The sequence below is a fragment of the Orcinus orca genome, chromosome 14 (assembly GCF_937001465.1).
Source record: "Orcinus orca chromosome 14, mOrcOrc1.1, whole genome shotgun sequence".
NCBI classification, from domain to species: domain Eukaryota; kingdom Metazoa; phylum Chordata; class Mammalia; order Artiodactyla; family Delphinidae; genus Orcinus; species Orcinus orca.
The window spans coordinates 81,162,427-81,184,640 of NC_064572.1; the positions used below are offsets into that span (position 1 = coordinate 81,162,427).

The 22,214-nt window shown below is 49.5% G+C and overlaps 1 protein-coding gene across 6 annotated transcripts in view; it reads left to right on the forward strand.

Moving 5' to 3' along the window:
* The window catches only part of TACC2 (transforming acidic coiled-coil containing protein 2), a 206,639-nt gene that overhangs the window by 173,091 nt on the left and 11,334 nt on the right, over positions 1 to 22,214 (forward strand). For 3 of the 6 annotated variants that reach the window (XM_049696478.1, XM_049696479.1, XM_004265751.4), the window contains 8 exons: positions 973 to 1,174; positions 7,360 to 7,421; positions 8,430 to 8,545; positions 9,698 to 9,869; positions 11,145 to 11,285; positions 12,164 to 12,253; positions 18,511 to 18,654; positions 19,355 to 19,431. In XM_049696478.1, coding sequence (XP_049552435.1) covers positions 973 to 1,174; positions 7,360 to 7,421; positions 8,430 to 8,545; positions 9,698 to 9,869; positions 11,145 to 11,285; positions 12,164 to 12,253; positions 18,511 to 18,654; positions 19,355 to 19,431 — 1,004 coding nt within the window. The remainder of the gene's footprint in view (positions 1 to 972; positions 1,175 to 7,359; positions 7,422 to 8,429; positions 8,546 to 9,697; positions 9,870 to 11,144; positions 11,286 to 12,163; positions 12,254 to 18,510; positions 18,655 to 19,354; positions 19,432 to 22,214) is intronic. The other 3 variants (XM_004265753.3, XM_004265752.4, XM_049696481.1) reach the window with 2 other exon arrangements.

Consider the following 22,214-nt stretch of genomic DNA (forward strand, 5'->3'; position numbering starts at 1 on the left):
GCAAGACATTGTTTTGATCCCTTTCCTTGGGGAAACATCAGAGTATGTCCGAAGAATAGGCAGATGTTCAGGGAAAATGTCAGTTGGATTCTATGGGAGTCGTGCTGGTCCATTTGGGCCAGTTAATCTGTTGAGAACTTAACTTGAATATCAAGTTGCGGAAGACTGTTGAGATAAACGCATATATAGTGAGAAAGAAATGAATATATGTCAGGAGCCCTGGATTATGTAACCAGGGTCAGGATGGGGAGATAAAGGGCTTTCATCCCCTGCAGAAGTGGCGGCTTGGGCTCTTTCTTCATACGAGTCCCTGTCTCCCTCTTCCTATAGTTCCTCTACCAAATATACGCCATTTCTTCTACCCTGTTTACAGACCAAGAAGGGTATCCTGAAGTATGTGCCAGGCCATTCAAGGTCATAAAACAAGCAAAGCCCTGGCCAGCCAACCCTGGGCAGGGCGAGGCTGCAGAGAGGCGCCCAGCCCCACGAGAGGGGTCTTGGGTCCAATGCCACCTCTGCTGTAACATTTCTGGGCTCCCACCCTGCCCTGCTCAGCTGCACACCCTCTGTGGAGATGGAGATGAGACCCCCCTGTCTCTACCTCCCGTGTCAGGCGTGAGGACTGTCAGGCAATGTTGATGTACAAGCCTGAAACACTGTGTGGGCGTAACACTATAGTTGCCTTCATAAACATGCCCGTAGTAAAAGTTTCCTTATTTTTCTCAAAGCGAATGGGCAGGAGTATCTCAAATAACCAAGACACAAAATCCTGATTCTTTTAAAACCCACGGTCATCACCCCCTGAAACAAACCATCAGAAACAGAAATTCATAGCGGAAAGACTTGGTGTCCTTGGGACTATTTTGAGCAGAGGAATTTGACAGGGACCGGTCCTGGTGAGGGGGGCCCAGACCCCTGTGGGTGGGCGCGGAGGCTGGACGAGAGAAGAGACAGCTTCCCTTCTCCTGGTAGGACCCCACCCCCGTGACCACGCCGGAAACGCCGCCCGTCATCTCCGCGGTGGTCCACGCAACCGACGAGGAGAAGCTGGCGGTCACCAACCAGAAGTGGACGTGCATGACGGTGGACCTGGAGGCCGACAAGCAGGACTATCCGCAGCCCTCGGACCTGTCCACCTTCGTCAACGAGACCAAGTTCAATTCGCCCACGGAGGGTAAGCAACTCGGTGGCCGCTGGACCGCCACTCTGCCTTGGAGACCGCTGCCCCTAGGGAGCAAAAGGCCAGGAAAGGAACTTCTAAGCCAGGTAACCGTGCTGTTGGGGACCATCTCCCGGTGCACCCCGAGCTCAGGCTGCCTTTTGAAACAGCCTGAGGCTTGAAACCAGCTGAACGGTGACCCCGGGGCACCTGCTGAGAGCCTGCAAAGAGCTCTCTACCTCTGGGTCCTGAGCTCACCTGAGCTTTGCACCTTCTCGGCTGTATGGCTTACATCCCTTGAGGATTTTGAGTCAAGTGCTCAGGGTACGTCAACCTGCCTGTGGGGTCTCTTAGTCCACTGTTCATCGGCCCTACGGGACGTCCCACAGTGTGACCGACACCTGCTCAAGCCCCAAACCAGAGAGTCCCCCCAGGCTTGCCAACAAGAGGAACCGAGTCCTTCTGAATAGGCCCCAGGCAAGTCACTTATCTCATTAGTATCTTCCTTCCCCTTACGTAGACCCACTTTCAGCTTTCTGCCTGATTCTTCGGCTTGAAAAATTCATCTATCTTAAGTCAGCAACTAGAACCTTCCTGCGAAGGATTAGTCCATTTCCAGGGGTGGTGGTACCCTGCCTCCCTAGTCCTCCTGGGGCCTTTCCTCCACCCGCCACCATGTGGGGCTTGTGGGCCTAGTACTGGACCGTCATTCCAGCGCTGGGGGCTGTTGTGATGGTTCTAAGTTTCCCTTACCAAGATCTTGATTTCTAGCAATTTCTAAAAACTGAGTAGAATTCAATATGAGGACAGTCCTACAGGGAAACCTTATCTCCGCTTCTTTGCTGCTAAGAAGAAGCCATGATCTCCATCAGACAGCCTCCTGCCCCTGCCTGGGCAGGGCAGGGCTGTAACCGAGGTGACTTAATTGTAAGTAGGAATGCTGCCTCTGGAGGTTCTTGTATGATCAGGCTTGTTGGCGGCTTGCTGTGTGCCCATGAGGTCTCTGAATGGTACCAGTGAGATCCATGTCAGGTTTTGGGGGGATTTGGGGTGCTTATCTTATTGTAATGCCTTTCTCTAGTTTGATGATGAAAAGACAATCCAAATTACGAGTACTTGGACTTCCGGGCATTGTATTTTCTGCATAATGGAGCCTTTGGTTGGTTGTCTTGTTGGCCCTCTGGCTACGGGTTTGGGAGGCTTAAGAGTGACCATGTCACTCCAACCTGACCCCTGGGGCCCAGGCCTGGCCTCAGCTTTTTTCAGTCCTCCTTTTCCTCTGTGCACACACGCCTGGGCCGTGACCGTACCGGATGGAACCACTTTCCCCCAGGGACGCCCCTGCTCAGCTCCCCTGCAGTGGCTGCTGCAGGATGCCCCCTGCTTCCCTGTCTCCCAGGCTTGTCCTGCCCCCTCCCAGCCTTTCCCTGGACATGGCCCCTCTGCCGTCTGCTATCAGTGCTTGGTCTGAACTCGCTCTGAGGTTACGTAATGCGGTAAGGATGATGCGGGTGCATCTCTTGCTTCCCTGCTAGACTGTGTGTTTCTTAAAGACAGGAAGCCCATCTGCCAGCTTTGTTTTCCTTACAGCACCATGAACACCGTAAGGGCTAAAGACAGCTTTGTGAGGAAAAGAAAATAGAAGCCTAGGCAGGTAGACAGCTTAGTGTCCACAGTTTGATCTTTGCATCAGTCAGCACCTGTGTGAGGGAGACAGGGCGGGGGAGGAGGGGAGGGTGTGTTGACAGCCCGGAAGCAGCAGGGGGTGGCTGAAGACTAGCAGGGGCCTGGCCAGTTTGTAGCACCTGTGGTTTCCTGCTGGCTTACCTCTCTTGAGGCTTAATAAGAAACTTTTAAATGTCATAGAAACCAACCTGAGCTTGCCATTATAGATAGGAATCAAAAGGTGTGTGTTTTGGGCTATGTGTGTGTGGTTGTACCATCAGGAACCAAATAAATACATGCTTTTTTTTTTTTTTTTTGGCCGCGCCACATGGCTTGCGGGATCTTAGTTCCCTGACCAGGGATTGAACCCGGGTCCACGGCGGTGAAAGCGGGGAGTCCTAACCACTGGACCGCCAGGGAATTCCCTACATGCATTATTTTCATAATACCTTTCAAGCTAATAGGTGCCTCATTCAGTGGTAACATCTATTTCTTCATCTTTAACTTAGAACTAAAGCAGTCCACTCACTAGCTTAGTGGCATATTTGAGAATTGTTTGTTTTCTGCAAAAGTTCCACAAATAGGGAAATCTGTAAGTTTGGAACAAAACTCTAGTAAACCTGCCTCCTTAGAAAATGACTGTGGGGCTTCCCTGGTAGCACAAGGTTAAGAATCCGCCTGCCAATGCAGGGGACACGGGTTCGAGCCCTGGTCCGGGAAGATCCCACATGCCGCAGAGCGGCTAAGCCCGTGAGCCACAACTCAGCCTGCGCTCTAGAGCCTGCGAGCCATAACTCCTGAGCCCGTGTGCCACAACTACTGAAGCCCGCGCCCCTAGAGCCCATGCTCCGCAACAATAGAAGACACTGCAATGAGAAGCCCACGCACCGCAACGAAGAGTAGACCCCACTCGCCGCAACTAGAGGAAAGCCCACGTGCAGCAACAAAGACCCAATGCAGCCATAAATGAATGAATGAATGAAAAAGAAAAAGAAAATGTGAATATGTGGGAAGTCCTGACCATAGTTATAGCTGGTGGGCGATGAGAAATCCATTGTCTATGTGAATTCAGAACAGCCTCGGTTTCAAGAGGTGTGGCCTGCATTCACCTCTCTAATGTACCTGGTTCCCTCCAGCAACTGGATGTAGAAACTGGATGCAGAGCCCTGTTCTCGGATTGTCCTCCTGTTACTGAGCCACGTCTGGCCATACCAGACACGAACCTGGTTGGGGTGCAGATGTACTCCCCAGAAAGAGCCTGCCCAGTGCTGCAGCCGCGATTGAGGCTTTCTTACACTGAAGTCATAAATCACAGGAAAATGAAATGTTGGGTTAGAAATAATATTTGCCACTTGGACACGTATTCACTGCAATATGAATTCTCCAAGTAACAGTAATAAGGAGGAGCTGTCGGGCTTCCCTGGTGGCGCAGTGGTTGAGAGGCCGCCTGCCGCTACAGGGGACACGGGTTCGTGCCCCGGTCCGGGAAGATCCCACATGCCACGGAGAGGCTGGGCCCAGGAGCCATGGCCGCTGAGCCTGTGCGTCCGGAGCCTGTGCTCCGCAACGGGAGAGGCCACAACAGTAAGAAGCCCGCGTACCGCAAAAAAAAAAAAAAAAAAAAAAGGAGGAGCTGTCATTGGTGGAGTAGCCCTGCTGCGCCTTTTCCTACGTGATTTCATTTCACCCTCCCAGCTCTAGGTGGTGGATTTCTGCACTTCCTCACGTAAGAGCGAGGGAGCAGAGGCTTTGAGCTGTTAAGATTTGCTGAGTGTTGAGGGTCTAGTTCTCGTAGGACCAGGTCTGCCTGACTCGAAGGGCCTCTTCTTTTCCGCCATGCTCTTTACGTGAGCGTCATACAGACTTCCTTTCGTTCAGTGTAGAATGAGGATGTTGAGCTGATCGGTGCTTCCCTACCTGGGTTCACAAGAGATTCAAGTTGTCTTAATATTTCAGAAAACCTGTGGAGCTGGGTTAGAAAGATGCCCAGCTAGTTTAAAACCGCATGCTTGGGGGCTGTAATCATATCAGCTCACTGTGGTGACACTGATACTCTCTCATTGATTTAAACCTCAGATTGGCAAAATTATAAACATTTTTCTGTGAGTGCTTGCTTATTAGCAAATGCCCTTTTCTGGAGCAATCTATTGAAACATGGTGCCGTGAGAGAAAACCTTGTGCATGTGATCCCCAGAGATGGAAAGTTTAGGAACCACTGGACGACAGAGCCTCCGAAACCTCTTAGCTCTGGTCTGAGACCCTGAGGGAGTATTTGCTTTAGATTCGAAGGTCTGGATGGCCATTGCTGGTCACCGTGTCTCCCTCTACACACAGCTGCACCAGCACCTCCTCTTGCATACAATAGAGAAGGGGTGTCCTTCTCAGGAGCCTAACCTGGTCTTCAGTGGTGGGCACCGTTGTTGTCACACTACAGGCATGTAGAAGGGCCACCCAAGGAAGTTGGAGCAGTGTCTTTGTCCCCTTCCAAAAGGCTCGTCTCCTCTCATCACTTATGTTAAAAGTTTCAGAAATATTAGCAAAGAGCAGTAACAGACCTGGTCACAGTCCCTTACCTTTGTGTGACCAGCTGTGGGGCTTTTCATCTTACATCAAATCCTTTTACCCTGCAAGATGTATGCGCTTTGAGCTCCATTTATGGATAAGTCGATGGGCCTAGAGGAGTCAGGGAGTTGGCTTCCCTGATCCTGGCAGTGGCAATCAGGACTCGGTTGCATCCTTCCGGCTTCTACCCAGGCTCCTTCGGTCCCCCAGCAAAACTCCAGCCATGAGAGTCAGATGGAAACACAGGCCCCTTGCCTTCAGAACGACAGGACCCATTAAAAATAACTTCGGGGGAATTTCCTGGCAGTCCAGTGGTTAGGACTCCTCGCTTTCACTGCAGTGGGCCCGGGTTCGATCCCTGGCCGGGGAACTAAGACCCCGCAAGCCACACGGTGCTAAAAAAGCAAAATAAAACAAAACTTCTGGCCTCTTCAGCTCGGGGCCGCACGTGCTTTAGTGAGCGGCCTCTTCTCTCATTTGTAAAGATGTTGAGCCATTTGGTATAACTGGCGTTACCCTTCCTGGCCTGCCTGCTGCGTGTGGCGTAGTTGAAAAATGGGGCTAAAATTGGACGTGGCTCCCCTCTCCAAGCCTCCCCTCTAAGGGTTAGAATTTAAGGCAGGGGAATGGGATTTTGAAAACCAAGTTCAGTAAGATGTTTTCTCAAAAGGTCTGAGACCCTCTTGGCAGGTAGGAAAGAAGGCAGATGAATGAGCTCAGTGATCTGAAACTCCCCCAGATCTGCTGCCCGGAAACGAGCTCAGATTCCAGGTGGGACACTGAGGAGAGCTGGTAACCAGAGCCGGCACTGACGCGGGGCCCCAGCGCCTAGAAAACCTCCACGGTGGCCTCAGCTTATTCCGTGCATCCCAGGTGCTCTGTGGCATTGTGGGGTGTGCGGGGGTGTGGTTTCTGTGAAATAATTTAGGGTTAAATCATGCCTTGGCAATAGTAATACCCTGGAGGAGGAAGCAGCTGATTCACTATCATCTTTTCCATTTAGACAGTCTTTAGTAGAGCAATAAAATGATAGTTCTGGGGTCCTGCACCCGGAAAGTGACAGGTCTAGAAGTGGGCCTAGAAATCACTTTGTCCTTCACTGTCCCCTGCCTTGGAAAGATAGTAAGTCTTAGTAAACGAATGCTTCTTCGTCTTCGGTTGAGGCAGACCCTAGGGACAGATTCACACGATGGTTACGGACACTCTGAGTTCCTGCCCAGCATATGGTTTGGCTTAGTCTCCATTCTTCCCAAGTGATGCACAAGTCAGGGCCTTAAGGATGCACGAGGTCCTTCTGGTCGTTAATCCACAAAACTGTCTCCATTCCTGTGATCAGGTATCCAGTGAGAGTATCTGGAGTTTTCTTTGCAGCCTAAAGTCTCCGGTCAATTTGAAATAGGTCATCTTTCCATCAAATTGGACTTTAATAGTCTTTGCAGCTGAACATTTGATTTGGACCGGCCCTGTTGGCACTGGAAGAATTTTGGGAAGCATTCTAGACAACTCGCAAAGCTTCTCTTACAGCAGCACTGTTCTTCCCTTGCTTCCAACAACTGGATGGGCAACTGTGGGTCCAGTTCCAAAATGTCACCAGGACTTGGGAAGGTTCCGTGTATCGCACGTGAGACTTACAGAGAAAAGCAACACCCACAGTGTACACACTGTCTGATCTGAAAACTCTGTGCAAAATGCTCAGATCTTTCCCCAGTCAAATCCGTGCTTGGTCATGACATTTAATTCTCTTGGAACTCTCTCAGGCTCCCAAATGGCAGAAGCCCCTTTATGGTAAGGGGTTTACCAGTTGTCTGAAAATAGCTGAGTCGAGCCTCCCCTTTTGACCATATCAGAAATCTCAGTCAGTGGACATTCTCAGAAAGCTTAAAGCCTTGTTCCAGACCCCACCTGCCCAGCCCCAAACTTTTCACTCCCCCTCCCCCCTCTGGCACTCACCTCTCCTTCTGTTTTTTTTGCAGAGTTGGATTACAGAAACTCCTATGAAATCGAATATATGGAGAAAATTGGTTCCTCCTTACCTGTAAGTTCTTCTGCCTTCAGCCAGCAGGGAACTTGCTCTCCCACCCTGTCAGTTTGGTGAACGGGGACTGGGGGAGTTGAGGTTTGTCTCAATCCACTTCAGATGCCATTTTCAGGGAGAAAAATGATAGGATGCTGTTAGGCTCCCTGCAGAATTACTTCCTAGACTGAGAAGGAACTCGTCAAGAGATTTCTTTTAAAACAGGTGGAGGGGGTGGTTTGGTGGTGTCTAAGGTGTGCCGTTATCTGGTTTCTTCAGATTAATTGCTTCCTAGAACTGAAAATTGTCCCTTTGGGCAGTAAGCCTTTCCCCCATCTCTTTTTCATTTTGAGTTGTCATGATGGGCACCTGTCTTCCCCGGCTTAACATGTGCTGCTGCTGCGGCATTTGGTCCTGGACGTGACCTCTTGTACTGCTGTTGTCCAGAGATGCCCCCAGAGGTGTGGAGATGCCCAGGAGGGCTTGTGCAACACTCAGCAGCCCGGACACGTTGCTCTTATCTCTCTTTCTTTGCATCATTCATAGATGGGGTGTTGCTGTTTCTAAACCACATCTGCTGTAAGTCAGTGAACCTTGATGGTGGCGTTCATCACAATGGGGCGTCATGCCCGTCTCCCTCATTCAACTGTGGGCCACGCCCAGACGGGGGTCTCGCCTACCCCTCTGTTTATCCTCGGTGGCCAGCATGGTTGCCCATCCAGAGAGGATGGCCCCTAAATGCCGATGGGCTGAGCAGCATGTAACACACCAACACCATTGCAGTCCCCCCCAGAAATGTTCCCAACTGCAGGCGGTCCCACTTTCTTCCTACACTTTCCTCTTCCCTCCGGTCCTCCTCTCCTCTCTCTTAGCCAGCGCCGCTTTCTCCTCTCTTCCGGGTGGCTGGAGAGAAATGAAGGCTTCTCCCTGATGAGTTATCTGTCCCCATTGAAGAGCGCTCTGGTTTTCGTCTCTGTAGCGTGTTTAGGCCACTGCATCCGAGCTGACGTGTGACTTTGATCCCTGCAGCAGGACGACGACGCCCCGAAGAAGCAGGCCTTGTACCTTATGTTTGACACTTCTCAGGAGAGCCCGGTCAAGTCTCCCCCCGTCCGGATGTCGGAGTCCCCGACGCCGTGTTCAGGGTACGACTTCCATGTTGAGAGAGTTACACCCCGGGGCGGAGGTCCCCAGGCCTCAGAGCACCTGCCCTGCTCTCCTGAACGCCATTCATTTGCACACACTCAGGCAGCCCACAATCCCATCTCCCTGTGTCCACACGGGCACAGATGCAGTGGGTTTGTCACGGGCTGCCCTTTGGACTAAGGTAGCACCCTTTCACTGCTGAGAGCGGGAGCCCCTCCCATCACCTGCCGGTGCACCCCGCTTTATTGTGTAAGTTGTCCCGTGGGGAGGCTTCAGCGCCCGAATCCCACTCCCAGCCCCTGCTGGTTGTATGACCTGATGCGAGTCACTTGACCCTCCTGGGCTGCAGTTACCTCACGTGTAAAGTGAGAGTAATAATAAAATTGATCCTGTAGGGATTTTTTTGAAGATGAATTGAGGTGCCACTTGGGATAGGGGTAGGGGTACCTGTTCAAATAGCCAAAAGGAGGAGTAAACTGAGATGCTGTAAGGAAAGCACTTGTCGCAGGGCCTGGCACAAATGAAGTTCTGATAAACGTTTATTATTCATATGGATGTGCATGTAAGCATTTGTCAGGCTCCTGTTCTGAGCTGTGTGGTGCTGGATTGGGTGGGGGGGTGGGTATCATGCTAACACTGGGACCTTCCTGTCCTCTCCTACCTGCCGCTTTCACTGCGTAGGAGTGAACGCTCTTGCTGTGACTTCCCGTACCTACTCCGGAATCTGCTCAGGGTGGTGGGAACGAGATGAGGATGTTATTGTAACAGCAGTAATGGCGCCTCATGACTGGCACTGTGTCGAGCGCTTTAGGCGCAGGCAGCATCTCACTCGATCCTCACAGAGTTACAGTACCTAATCCCTCCCGCCAAGGTGCACCGCCAAGGGGTTGGCAGTCTGCTTGACTCCAGAGCTCGTACCCTTAGCCAATGGCATCTGTGCTTCTGGCTGTCTGTTGTCAGCAGGCTTTTATGTGGGGCTGGACTACCCTCTATCCAGCCAACGGACCCCTTGGTCACCTAAGCCCTGCCCGTTTTCCTCGGGGAATATAACCTTGGCAGTCTGGGATCGCTTGCTCTGTTAGTTGGGGCATCCTGGCTGATTTCAGTGGGGTTTCCAGGGCGGCCTCTAAAGATGTGCTTTGCTTCCTTAGCTCCAGTTTTGAGGAGACTGAAGCCCTTGTGAACGCCGGGGCAAAGATCCAGCATCCCGCTGCACGAGGGCTGGCCCCCAGCCAGGAGCCACACTTGCAGGTGCCAGAGAAATCCTCCCAGAAAGAGCTGGAGGCCATGGCCTTGGGCACCGCCTCAGAAGTGATCGAAATTGTAAGTGGGGTTGGAGGGGCCCGAGATCACTGCGGGTGAGCCCTGGGTCAGCTGGGTTCTGTCACCACTCGGGCCAGGCCTTCGGAGCAACACTCCCCTGGGACCTGATGTGGGTCCCTATCCCGCCAGAGAAGCCAGCCTAGGAGACCCCACCCCATAATGATGAGAGAAGGTCTCTCCGTCCTCACCAATGTGGTTTTGCAGTTCTCACCTAAGTGCTTTATTTGCCTTCAGGGTTATTCATTTTCCACTTCTAGACCCTTCAGGCTGGACTGTTGGTTTTTGAGCTGCCATCAATCTGTACCCTGCTCCTCTGTCCTCTTTGGCAGAGGGCAGAGTATGGTAGATCAGGAAACACTCTCCTTTTGAGGAACAGTTGGTTCTCCTGGGCTTTGGTGATGGGAAGTCCCTCCTGTTTATAGACCAGGACTTATACCTCTTCCCTCCCAACCCCTGTGGGACCTGCAGAGCGAATAGACCTGAGCTGAAGGCCTCACCCACGCGCCCCACACGTCTAAAATCGATCACCCTTCTGGCCAATTCTGTTTTTCTATTTTTACTTCCCCCTAGCAATCCCCAAGAGGGTATGAGGCCATTGACTTGGCGTGTTGCTTTATTGCTCCAGATGAGTAGACATTCATTTATCTCACGCATCAGGTATTTATTTAGCACCTACTGTATGTCTGGCAGGTGGATACTGGGAAAATAATAGTGAGCAAAAAGAGTCCAGACGGGACCTAGGCCGTCTCTCAAATAGATGCTATGAAGGACTCATGCGTGATTCAACTGCAACCTTTGCCTTCTGATTTGGAAGTCTTTCTGATCTACCAGTTTGAGGTCATCTTTCCATTATTTAGAAAGTGACCTTTACCAAACCTTCCTTTGGATGTTTACAATGGAAAGTATGTTCTTGATGACTTATGTTTAGAAACCCCATCACCTACCTTGTCTCCTACCCACTGAGGTTCTCAAGTGAATAAGTAAAGGGTAGCTTTCCTCCTAGCAACTGGTTATGGAGTGAGGGTGACATGGGGGTGGAGAGGGCACCTAAGGCTGTGCTTTTGGGGAGCGGGTTGGGCCTGCCCATCTCACGATGCCCATGATCAGCATGTGGGAATTAGTCCAGATGAAAAGGAACGTATTGGCACCTAACTGATACTCTCTTCAGCCTTAAGGCAGAGATGTCCAGCCAATAGATGGGTGGTCCTTGCTTGGAACCGATATCACTCTGCTCTCCTCTATTTTTCCTCTGTGTCCTCCTCTGCCGGCCTTCAGACAGCTCCTGAGGGCTCCTTTGCCTCTGCTGATGCCCTCCTCAGCAGGCTAGCTCATCCAGCCTCTCTCTGTGGTGCGCTTGACTATCTGGAACCCGACTTAGCAGAAAAGAACCCCCCAGTATTTGCTCAGAAACTTCAGGTTTGTAGCCCACGTGTGACCTTTGGGGAGTTTGTCAAAACCTCAGTAGAGAATGAACCTCCGAACTCCAAATGCAATGAGGCAGGATTTAATGGAGCATTGCTGAGAATGTTCCAGATGGAATAGCTTCCCCTCAAAGACAGATATATGTGGTGGTCTTTACCCAGGACGCCAGAGTGCTATAAATCGTGCCATTACATGTGGAACAAACCATTTGTATTTCAATTTGGAAAATGGACCGAAGCAGTCATTTTTTAGAAGTTTTGATAGCCCCAAAAGCAGTTTCTCTGATTTATTCATGGAACCAAGGGTATTAGCTCACCATGGAGCCAGGCTGTTTATGTATACAAGGTTATCTCAGACCCCTGTTGAGATAACATCTGGACTCAGGTCTTGTATCTGGCACCAAAACAATTGTCTACAGTCTGTGCTTTAAATTTGACAGCTCAATTTGATACCCTCTAGACTGGGATGTTCAGAGCAAAAACTTAAGAGAGATTGTTAATAGTCATTTGAGATATGCAAATCCGCTCGTGGAAATTGTTGGCCGACTTGACATGAAATGAACAAAAGGAGAGAAATTGAAAGAACAGTGCATTAAAAATTCTGATCCCATTTTAAAAATTATTTCGTATTTGTGTCATACTTCCCGCCAGACATCCCAAAGGGTGATTTAAAAAAAAAAAAAAAGGAAATGAGACACTTATTTCATGATCTGCTGAGGTGTTAATTGTGAAAGAAAGCCAGCGCGTATGTTTCCCCGAGTACCTGTCATGACACATTCACGTGGCACATTCGTTTCTTGGATGTGGAAAACATTTCCGTCCTGTCTCGGTGCATTTCCCCTGTGGTTTGCTCATTTCCCACCCCTCCGGCAGGAGGAGTTAGAGTTTGCCATCATGCGGATAGAAGCCCTGAAGCTGGCCAGGCAGATCACCCTGGCTTCCCGTAGCCGCCAGGACACCAAGGTACCGGTTTGCTGCTGCCGTGTGCTGCCTCTTGAGAATGTTGTGTGGTCCAGAAGCTTCTTTGCTAACCATGGCCAGGCAGGTGTTCGACAAAGTATGATTTTTCAAAAAGCTAAAAGTGTAATTTGTGCATAAGTACACACTGAACACACCAGCAGGATGGTAAGGCTTGTTGAATGGAGGAAAATACGAGAAACCGATGTCCAGTCAGTGGGGTAAGGAGGCTGGAATAAGATTGCAAAGTTAGATATAAAACAGGTTAATACTAGTTAAACAGGACAGATAATTCATAACCTTTGAGGTTCTTTTTTCTTCCTATAGAAATCATTTGCTTCGCTACTAATAAAAAATAATTTGCACCTTTTCTATTTTCTACAAGTTAACATCTAATCATACTGAGACTGGATCCCAGTCAATAGTGAATAGGTGAAAACAAGACCTTCCTGAGATGTCAGATGACCCTTAGGCCAGGGTCAAAAGGATTACAGAAAGGCGGTCTTTTTCTGCAACGGGAGAGCGTAAATATTTCAGGTTTTGTAGGCATCTGTTGATCTCTGTAACAACTAACTCAGCTCTGGCACCAAGCTCTGCTAAAGCAGCACCGGACCACACGTGGATGAACGGGTGTGGCGGGTTCCGGGAAAACCCTTTTTACAGAAAAGGGCAACAGGCCATTTGAGCCATCGCCGTAATTTGCCAACCCTTCTCTAGGGCAGAGTGTGATATTGACAAGACCTGCAGAAATTGTTTGGCTGGCTTCCAAGTTTGGAGTCATTTTTCTTAACAACTGGAATGTGTCGCTGATGACACGCACGATGGAGCGTGGTCCAGGGAGGTTCAGCCCACCCCCAGGGCTGACGGGTGCGCCTGGCCTCTGAGGATCCGCCTCATTCCCTCTCCCACACCCCACCCCCAGTTGGCAGCCCGGCGAACCTGGGTTGTCAGACCAGGACTGGGCCCCAGTGCGCTCTGTGGCCCTGAACCAGTTGGTGAGCCTCTCTGAGCCTCAGTTTTTCCATCTGTGACAAGAGGCTAATAGCAGCGAGTTTGCACGTTGCTGTGACGACAGTAAGTGCCGTGCAGAGAGCCTAGCACTCAGTAGGTGTACGATCAATGAAAGCTGCTGGGAGGTGACCTTCACTTGTGCCTCTTGTTACCTGATGAGACTCTCCCAACATCTCTCTTCAGACAGCGGGTCCAGGTCCCATTTTACAGATGTGGAAAATGGAGCCTGGGAAGCTGGGAGAGTTGCCTGTACATCTGGGAGCCTGGGAGCTCGTTGCCTGTATATCTCAAGTAACAGCTTACTTGGCAGAGGGGCCCGTGCTCTCTCCCGTCAGTTGTCCTTGGGACAGGATCAGGAGTTCATCTGCTGGCCCTGCCCTGTGGGTCCCCCACATGTGGTTTCCCTGGAACCAAATGGGGACCCCTTTCCAGAGATATCTCTCAGTGATAGAAGAAGGTCATCCCATGGGTGTCCAGACTGGGGACATCGGGTGTTTACAGGAATGTAAACACCCATTGCTGATGTCTTTGTTCTTGTGGCCAACCCATACACTTGGGTTTAATTTCCGTAAAAGTGAGATTTTTAGAATGCATTAAGCAGTAAGGATTTTTTCCCCCGTTAGATTTATTTCTTGATGTCCTTGGGTAGTGGCTTAAACACAGAATGAATTGCTTGACGTTTGGTCACTATAAATACAGTTTATTCCTGTTCAGAAGTCTGAGGCAGAATTGAGCATGTTCTCAGTGGTTCCAGTTGAGTATAAAGTGTTCAGGACTGCCTGATACCCGTGCCTACTTCTCAGAGACGGCCAGCAGTTGACTTCCCGTCAGTTAAAGCCTGTTCTCAGACCATGTGTCCCGATTTTGATTGAGAAAATACTGTCACCTGAGTCTACTGAGTGTGGTTTGGAGAGACAGCCCCCGCTCCCTCCTTATGTATTCCAGAAGGGCGTGTTAAAAGAATTATTCCATAGGGGTAGAAGTGTCTTGGAGTATGAGGAACATTTTTCTCTACCATAGGAACTTGGACCACTTTTGTAAGAAGTATATTAATCTAGTGACGTTGGCCCATGGAAAATAGATGCTCTTTTCTGTAGCTCACCAGACCGAGAGTGGTCCATTTACCTGAACCCAGTTAGGTTTCTGTGGGTTTCTTGCTGGTGAGATGCTTGATTGGCCCTTAGCACATTGGAAACTGCTGATATATAGAAAGAGAAGACAGCAGCTGTGTATCCAATTTGTTCTTTTTTTCTGCTCATATGTTTCAGCTGCAGGTGACCTAGCCCAGTGTTTCTGGTAGCATGGTCTTAAACTGTTGCTAACACAAAATGAAATCACTTGGAATGAAAAAAACTCATACTGAGAGGATGAAAAACATCATGAAATATGATGGGGGTGATTTCTGGTCGCTCCTGTGAGCAGCTTCACTCGACGTTTCCCTTCAGACTGAGGGCCGGCAAAGCCAGCCTTCCAGGCACTGCTGTGCGGTTTCCTGTCTCATTAGTCAGAAAACGTTAGAAACGAGGGAAACTCCACAGGGGCTGGGGTGTCAGACCCCTTATTGTTTTCCTTCCACACACTTCTGGTGGAACTGAATTCGGTTGTGTCCTCCTGGCGGGGGCGGATCTGACCAGGTCACTGGTTGTGAGGTGCAGCAGCCCTGGATTCACCACTAAACCAGGGTGGATAGAACCTGAGCGTTCCATCTGTATGGCTTTCCAAGGGCTGCAGGGCACAGGGATGGATTTAATTTGTGTGTATAACAGATACTGGGTATGGTCCAGTATCTGGCCTTGTGGGATTAGGGGGACCCTATATAAAGAAGGAAGGATGTGTCTGGGTAACATGGGAACAAGGATCATACAAATGGCAAGCTTTGGGACTGGAGGAGGTCCTAGAAACAGGCTCCCCTGGGAGGGAAAGGGTGTTAATCTTCAGTGTGTGATTCCTCCAGGAGTCCTGGCCCATAAAGGAAGATGCCTGGGTTGTCGCAGCATCAGTGGGAGAAGGAATCAGGTCTGGGGCAACTGTATGGTTGGTGAACGGCCTGATAGCATAGCTGCCTTTTCTCCTTCTGTGTCCGGAAACCACCCACCCCGGCCATTTAACCAGGTGATACCCGAAACCCGCAAGAACAGTCTGAAGGGCAGTGACAAAGGGCTGGCACGTGGGTTTCAGCTTATTTGCCAGTTTCAAGAATTCGTGGTTTTCGTCTGCAGCCTGTGTTGAGGTCTGAGGCCATGTCTTGACCCAGGGGGAAGGAGAGGCCGGTCGGTGCTGGTGGCGCCTCCTGTGGGGAGTGGAGTAAGGGCACGTATCAAGTGCCTTCCTTTTGTTTGTCATCCTGAACTTGAGACCCGCCCCTTGTCAGATTTGGATGGGGCGGCACTGGGCTGAGGCTGCTCTCTGCCCCACCTGGCGCCACGTGGCCCCGTCACCCCCCAGGCACCCAGCCTGTGTCCACGCTCCATGACCTTGGTCCATGACCTGATCTCGGCTTTTGGACCCTACCCCTGCGCCTTCTCACTGCTTCCCACCTGGTTTCCGGGGACCAAAGCGATCCTGCTTTGGTCCAAGACATAGCAGCTTCCCCTGAGCCTGGCAGCAGCGGGTTGGACACCAGGAGGATTGTGAGCCTGGCTGAGCGACAAGACCCCCAGCCCCTGGCTGCAAGGCCAGAAGGACCCCAGGCATGAGGTCTGCAGGCCTGATCCCGGCGACAGTGCCCCAGGGGTCCCCGCAGGGACCAAGATTTGAGGGAGTGGATCGAGAGTTTGGACGTTGGTCCCGTGCTGTCTGAGTCGTGGCCGCTTCACATCTTAATTTGTGATTCTGGTGGCTTTTTGGTTCCTCTAAAGTAGCAAGTGGGAGGTTATGTGGGAGAAACAAAGCTTAATCTAAGTCTGATCTTAAAATACCATCAAGAGACAAACCTATTAATTTCAGTTAAAAACAATTCTTGGTTGTAAGAGAAAACCAGGGTGTGTACCTTGAATTGCATTAACATGCAGATACTCTGGTAGTAATTCAAATGGATTCTTAAGTCATCATGTTTCTTTATTGAAAACACCAGGTGGCCAGGATGACCGGAGATAGTGAATTACTGTATCTGGTGGTAACCATTTGCATTTCCTTAGAAAGCTCCTTATTTTGTTTATTTTTCATCCCCTTCCTTGTTTTACAAAGGACATTAGGCAGCTTAAAGATCATTAATTCCTGCACTGGTCGTATTTTGTTTCTGCCCAGTATGATAAAGTTAGTTTTAATTCATTTTCTCTTGCACTTCAGAGAGTTGGTTTATCTTGGGTCAGAATTGAATCTCATTCTGGGAAACGATTTGACCAAATCTTATTTAGATCCTCAATTTTTTCATCATCAGAGGGACCAGGATGAGTTGGACGGTGTCTAGGGTTCTTTCCATTTTGAAACGTTATTTAATTTTTTTCAAAGAATACATTATTTTACTTAACTGTGACAGGAACAGGTTTTTTAAAAATCCTCTTCAGAATTTTGTGTTTTTGAACTTTCTCGATAAATGTAAATACTGAGTCTTGGTGTCTAGGTATAATTTTCTGTTTACTTCCTGAGAAGTTTCCCATTTGACAAGTAGAACCTTGAAAACATCTCAGACATCAGAGATTAACGCCTACGTGGGAGAGGCTCTGCCCTGTGGTCTGGAGGCCCTCTTCTGAGAGGTCAGCCTGCCTGCTCCTGAGGGCTTTAAACTTGTGTTCTGCTCAAATGTCCTGTCACTGAAGATCCTGGCATCCCACTTGACAGGTGGGCGTGTCCCTGGGGTCTGGTACTCCCCTCTGACCAGCAGTGGTCATTCTGGGTCCCATGTGAGAGTTAGCCCAGATACTCAAGGCCAGGCAGGGGTAGTGACACCCATGCAGCAGACGCTCGCTTCCAGGACAGCCTAAACCACTTAGTTCATCGTGCATGTGTACAACTAACAGGTCCTAACTCGGTGACCTCCAGTCCTATCCATTAAGCTTCCACCTGCGTTTTCTAAGCTGTCACAAGTTCATTGCCTCGGAGGCCACAGTAGGGTAAGCATGCCTGTTCCCGTGATTGAGGAGAGAAATTCTGCTCAAGCACCTTCGGGTCACCCCCTTCCCAGTTACCATTGGTTCTTTCATCTCCTCTGCTTCCATCTACAAGATAAGTCCTCACCGATCCTTTCCCACATCTCTCTCTTTCTTCTACACTGTGGTGTTCTGTTCACGGCTCCATCTCTTCTCATAAATTTCCCAAAGGAAAAGCAGTTGCCCTCCGCCCATTACACGCCCACTGCTTCACGTCCAGTTGGACTCTAGTAACCAGGGTGGAGGTTTGCCTTGGCAACCACGACGGGCCAGGAGGTTAATGAATAGGACTGAGAGTGTGATTGGTTTGACATTTCTTCTGCAGTAGCACTAGATTGACAACCCGCTGCACTGGTTGGCGACGCTCCTAATGCTGCACTTTGGGTGTGTTGGAAATGGCTGAGCATTTGTGCGAAGGGAGGAAGAGTCAGCACAGACCTCTCCTCCCTCCCAGGAGGCTTGTGACTGTCCAGTGTCGGTCGTGGGGGCAGGGAATCACACCACTCACCGAGGGGCTTATCGGCACAGGTGGATGTCGTCAGTGATCCAGTTTTCGATTTTCCCGCTGACGCTGTAACTCCAACGTACCGCTTACCTTTTGGCACCCAGAAACTAGCTCGTTGAAGGTGATGTTGGTTGAGAGCTATGGTAGGCCTTAAGCTCTGTGTGAATTATATCCTTTCAAACACAGTTAACCAATGTCCCCTAAGTTGAAATGTGGAAAGTCTTACAAAAATGATCAGATCTGTGGTTACTCAAAACTGGGAAAACATAGAGTAGAATTCAACATTGTTCACCGTCAGGCTTTTATTTTGGAAGTGGAACCTGCTGGAAGATGACCTTGGTTCTTATGCGCTGTGCCTAAATGCCTCTGCGGCTGATAAATGGCAGTGATAAACGGGCACCAGACGTGCTTGACTCCAGGGCCTGGGAGCTGGGGAGGCGTCCGCCATTAGACCCTTTGTCAGCCGGTGCAGGTGCAGAATGATAGATTTCCGTAGATTGTATCCGGCATTTCCCCATTCATTAGTCTTAGCATTTTCTCATACTTTTGGTGTTCTTTGTTTCAAAACCATACAACTGACCCATTCATGAGAGGATGAGTGCAATTCTCTTTGTCATAAGATTAATGTTAACTTTTTAAAATTAAAAACCATTCCACAGAGAGAAGCTGCTCACCCAACAGACGTCACCATCTCCAAAACAGCCTTGTATTCCCGCATCGGGACGGCCGAGGTAGAGAAACCCACAGGCCTTCTGTTCCAGCAGCCTGACCTGGACTCCGCCCTCCAGATCGCCAGGGCAGAGGTACTGTGGCGTGTGTGTGGCTCAGAGAAGGCAAGGCCAGCTCTGGGTGCCCTGGGAAAAGCTCCGGGTTCTGCCATTTGTAAATAAATGTATGTACCCACGTCCCACAAAGCCAGCATCTCTGGACACAGACTTTCTCCTCTGACCACTGCAGGCAGAGACAGGCGGCAAACCGTGGGTTTTGATCTTGGACACTATTGGGGTTTTTTGGGTTTTTTTTTGTTTTTTGTGTGTGTGTGTTACACGGGCCTCTCACTGTTGTGGCCTCTCCCGTTGTGGAGCACAGGCTCCGGACGCACAGGCTCAGCAGCCATGGCTCACGGGCCTAGCCACTCCGCCGCATGTGGGATCTTCCCGGACCGGGGCACGAACCCGTGTCCCCTGCATCGGCAGGCGGACTCTCAACCACTGCGCCACCAGGGAAGCCCGACACTGTTGTTTAATGAGTTTTTAGGGCCTCGTTCGAGTTATAACAAAAAAGCACATGCCTTTTAGTTGCTCTCTGTGGACATTGTGAAAGTCTCACGTTTGGCTTATTTCTATCTCATGCTTGGGGAAATTCTCTAAATACAATTATTTGGTGTAGCAGGTTTTAATTCCATATTTATTTAGTGTTTCCTTGTCTTGGTGTATGAATTGCTCAGATCTGAATTGACTCAGCTGGGACTAACCTCCTTCCTCTTCTTCTCCCTGATACTAGATCATAACCAAGGAGAGAGAGGTCTCGGACTGGAAAGATAAATATGAAGAAAGCAGGCGGGAAGTGATGGAAATGAGGTCAGTTGTGATGCTCGGGCTTCCTGGTACCTGGGGGATGCTTACCTGTGGTTTGATAACAGCTGGAGCTGGTGTGGCCCATGAACAGTGTCCTCTGTAGAAGTTACCCGTTATTCCACAAGGTTTGTATTTTCACAGAAGTATTCTTAGTGTATTACTATTATTAAAATACCACGAGTCACATAATGCAATCAAATAAATATATGTATAAGGAAAAACACACCTGCTTCCCACTCAGCCTCTGGTTCCACACCCTTCAGGTACCTACTACGCACCATTTCTGGTGTATCCTTCCCAGAATTTTCCATTTCTGATCCCAAATGTGTTAGGGTATCTATGTAGCCTCCATTTTTCTTCAGAAGTGGAGTGTAGAAATGTACATTACCCTATACTCTTTTTTAACTTAGCGTAACTTGGACAGATTTTTATACATCTTGACCTTATTGTTCAACAGGTGCTTGACAGTCCTTTTAAGGGTCTAACATAATTAATTTCACCAGTCTCAATTGATAAACATTGAGGGTGTCTCCCAAATGTCGCCTGAGTTATTTTCATTTGCTGCCTATTGTCACAGAAGTATGACAGCTACCACACGGTAAGTACCTGCCGTGTGCCAAGCACTGTGCCTTTGGCTGGAGACACACAGCCTGTTTCTCCCCACAGCTGTCGAGGGGATGGTCAGCCCCGCTTGAAGGCGCAGAGAGGTTAGGTGACTTGACGGAGGCCCTGGAGCTTCTAGTTAACAAGAACATGGATTTGAATCCACCTTTCTGACTCTGAAAGCCAAGCTCTTTCCACTGTACCCAGCAGCCTGCCTCTTGCTTTCACTCCTCACTTGCCTTTTCCCCTTTATTTCCTTTCTCAATTCATCATCTTCTTAGAAACTAAGAAACCATCTCTGGGGCTAGAATTTACCCTTGGGATGTGACTTTTAAAACTATATTGTAAGTGGCATTTTTAAAGCAATTTTGGCCCAAACCTCTGCTCTGACCGTCCCGGGTTAGCACATCTTGTCCAGGTCCTAGATGCTGCGGGTCTAAGAACTGCGCATGGCGGGGTGGAGGGGGCATAGTTCATTCTCCACACACCTGCCTTTCTTCAGCACGAGCTGAGGCAATTGCAAGAGAAGATATGGATTCGACCACAATCATTTTAACAAGACAGAAGGTCCGGCACTGTGCCAAGAATACATAATCAGCTTCATGTTAAAGTCTCAAAGTGTGGGAATAAGAGAATGAACGCATTTTTAAACATTGGTCGAAGAATTTGTACGTTTTTAGTACACTTCGTTGCAGTAGTGCTGTGAGCTAATTATCAAAATCATATTCCTGGCTACCGTTTTAAGTAATAAGCACATGTTTAGGTGATCGTCTCCCATTTTCGAGGTCAAATAGCATCTTCCTGAAACTCTTCTGTTAGCTCCATCTTTCTGCTGACAGCTTTTGTGATCACTTCTGGAGCTTAATCTTAGCGCTGTTTCACATTCAAACTGAGGCCCTGTAGTTGCATTATTTTAAAATCTCTTTTATCTTTCTTTTTTTTTTTTTTTTGGCTAAGGGGAAGTTGGGGAGGGAACCGGGTGGCTTTGGTTTTTTGCCTGCACTCAAGGTGGAGGCAGGACATACGGGGAGGCTGGAAGTTCTTGTCTCTGATTCCTTTTGCTTTCCTGGGAGAAGTTGTACCTCTGGGGGCTCCAGGGAGTGCTGTTTGGTAACTGGTGTGGTGGGATTTCAAGTGTCTCCGGCTGGCACAGAGGCACTAGTTTTTGGTGCCCTAAACGTCAGCCTCTGGAGCCAGACCAGGTGGAAGTCAGGCTCTGCTTTGTAGCTGCTTTTGAGTCTGTTTCTTTTTCTTTCTTTTTAAATTGTGATACAGTTGTTTTACAATGTTGTGTTAGTTTCTACTGTCCAGCGGAGTCAAGTAGAGTTCCCTGTGCTACACAGCAGGTTCTCTGAATCTGTTTCTTAACTCTGTGTCTAACTTTCCTCATCTGTAAAATGGGGGTAAGTCACAATGCCTGGAGGCAGTGGAGCCGAAGGGTTATAACAAAGACTCCAGAGTTGATACCTGGGTTTGAAACCTAGCTCTGCCACTTTGTAGCCCTGGGATCCTGGAAAGGTTCCTGAATGACCCTGTATAGCAATTCTAGGGAGACCACTTCTTTGGCCCCCAGTCTCCTAGCACTTCTGAAAGGACACGTCACTTACTTGCTGTGGTCCCGCCTCTGCCCTCAGTGGTGGTGGGTTTAGATGGGGCAGCCTCAGAGATCCATCACTGTATTGTGATTCAGGGGTGCCAGGAGGGGTTGTTTAAGCACAGAATACATGAAGTGTCTCTGTGTAGGATTCAGAGAGAGAATGCAAGTGCACTCATGTTGTGGCTGCCTTTCTTGTGGGTCTGCCCTTGGGTGAGGCAGTGACCTTGGGGCCAAGGTCAAGAAGCCAGGGACAGACACCCAGCAGCTGCAAGGCCTTTAGCCTTTGCAAGAGTGTCTTCTGCTGTTCACTGTCGCTTTTAGCTTCATTTATTTCCCACCCCCCAGTCCCGAAAGTCAAGGTCTAAGGTAATCCTCACTGGACCAGGGAGTAAGCTGAACCCTCAGCGTCCAGTACTGACTTGGCCAAATCACACAGCTCGGAGAGGCAGGGTCAGCTGCAATCAGGTCCTAGATCTGTTGGAGGTTAGTAGCTCTTGGTTCTCTTGTGGATTGGATAATGTAGGTGAAACCCTCAAGTCTTTTTTGAGAGTTTCCTTTAATCTTATAAACAAGGGATCTTAGTGCT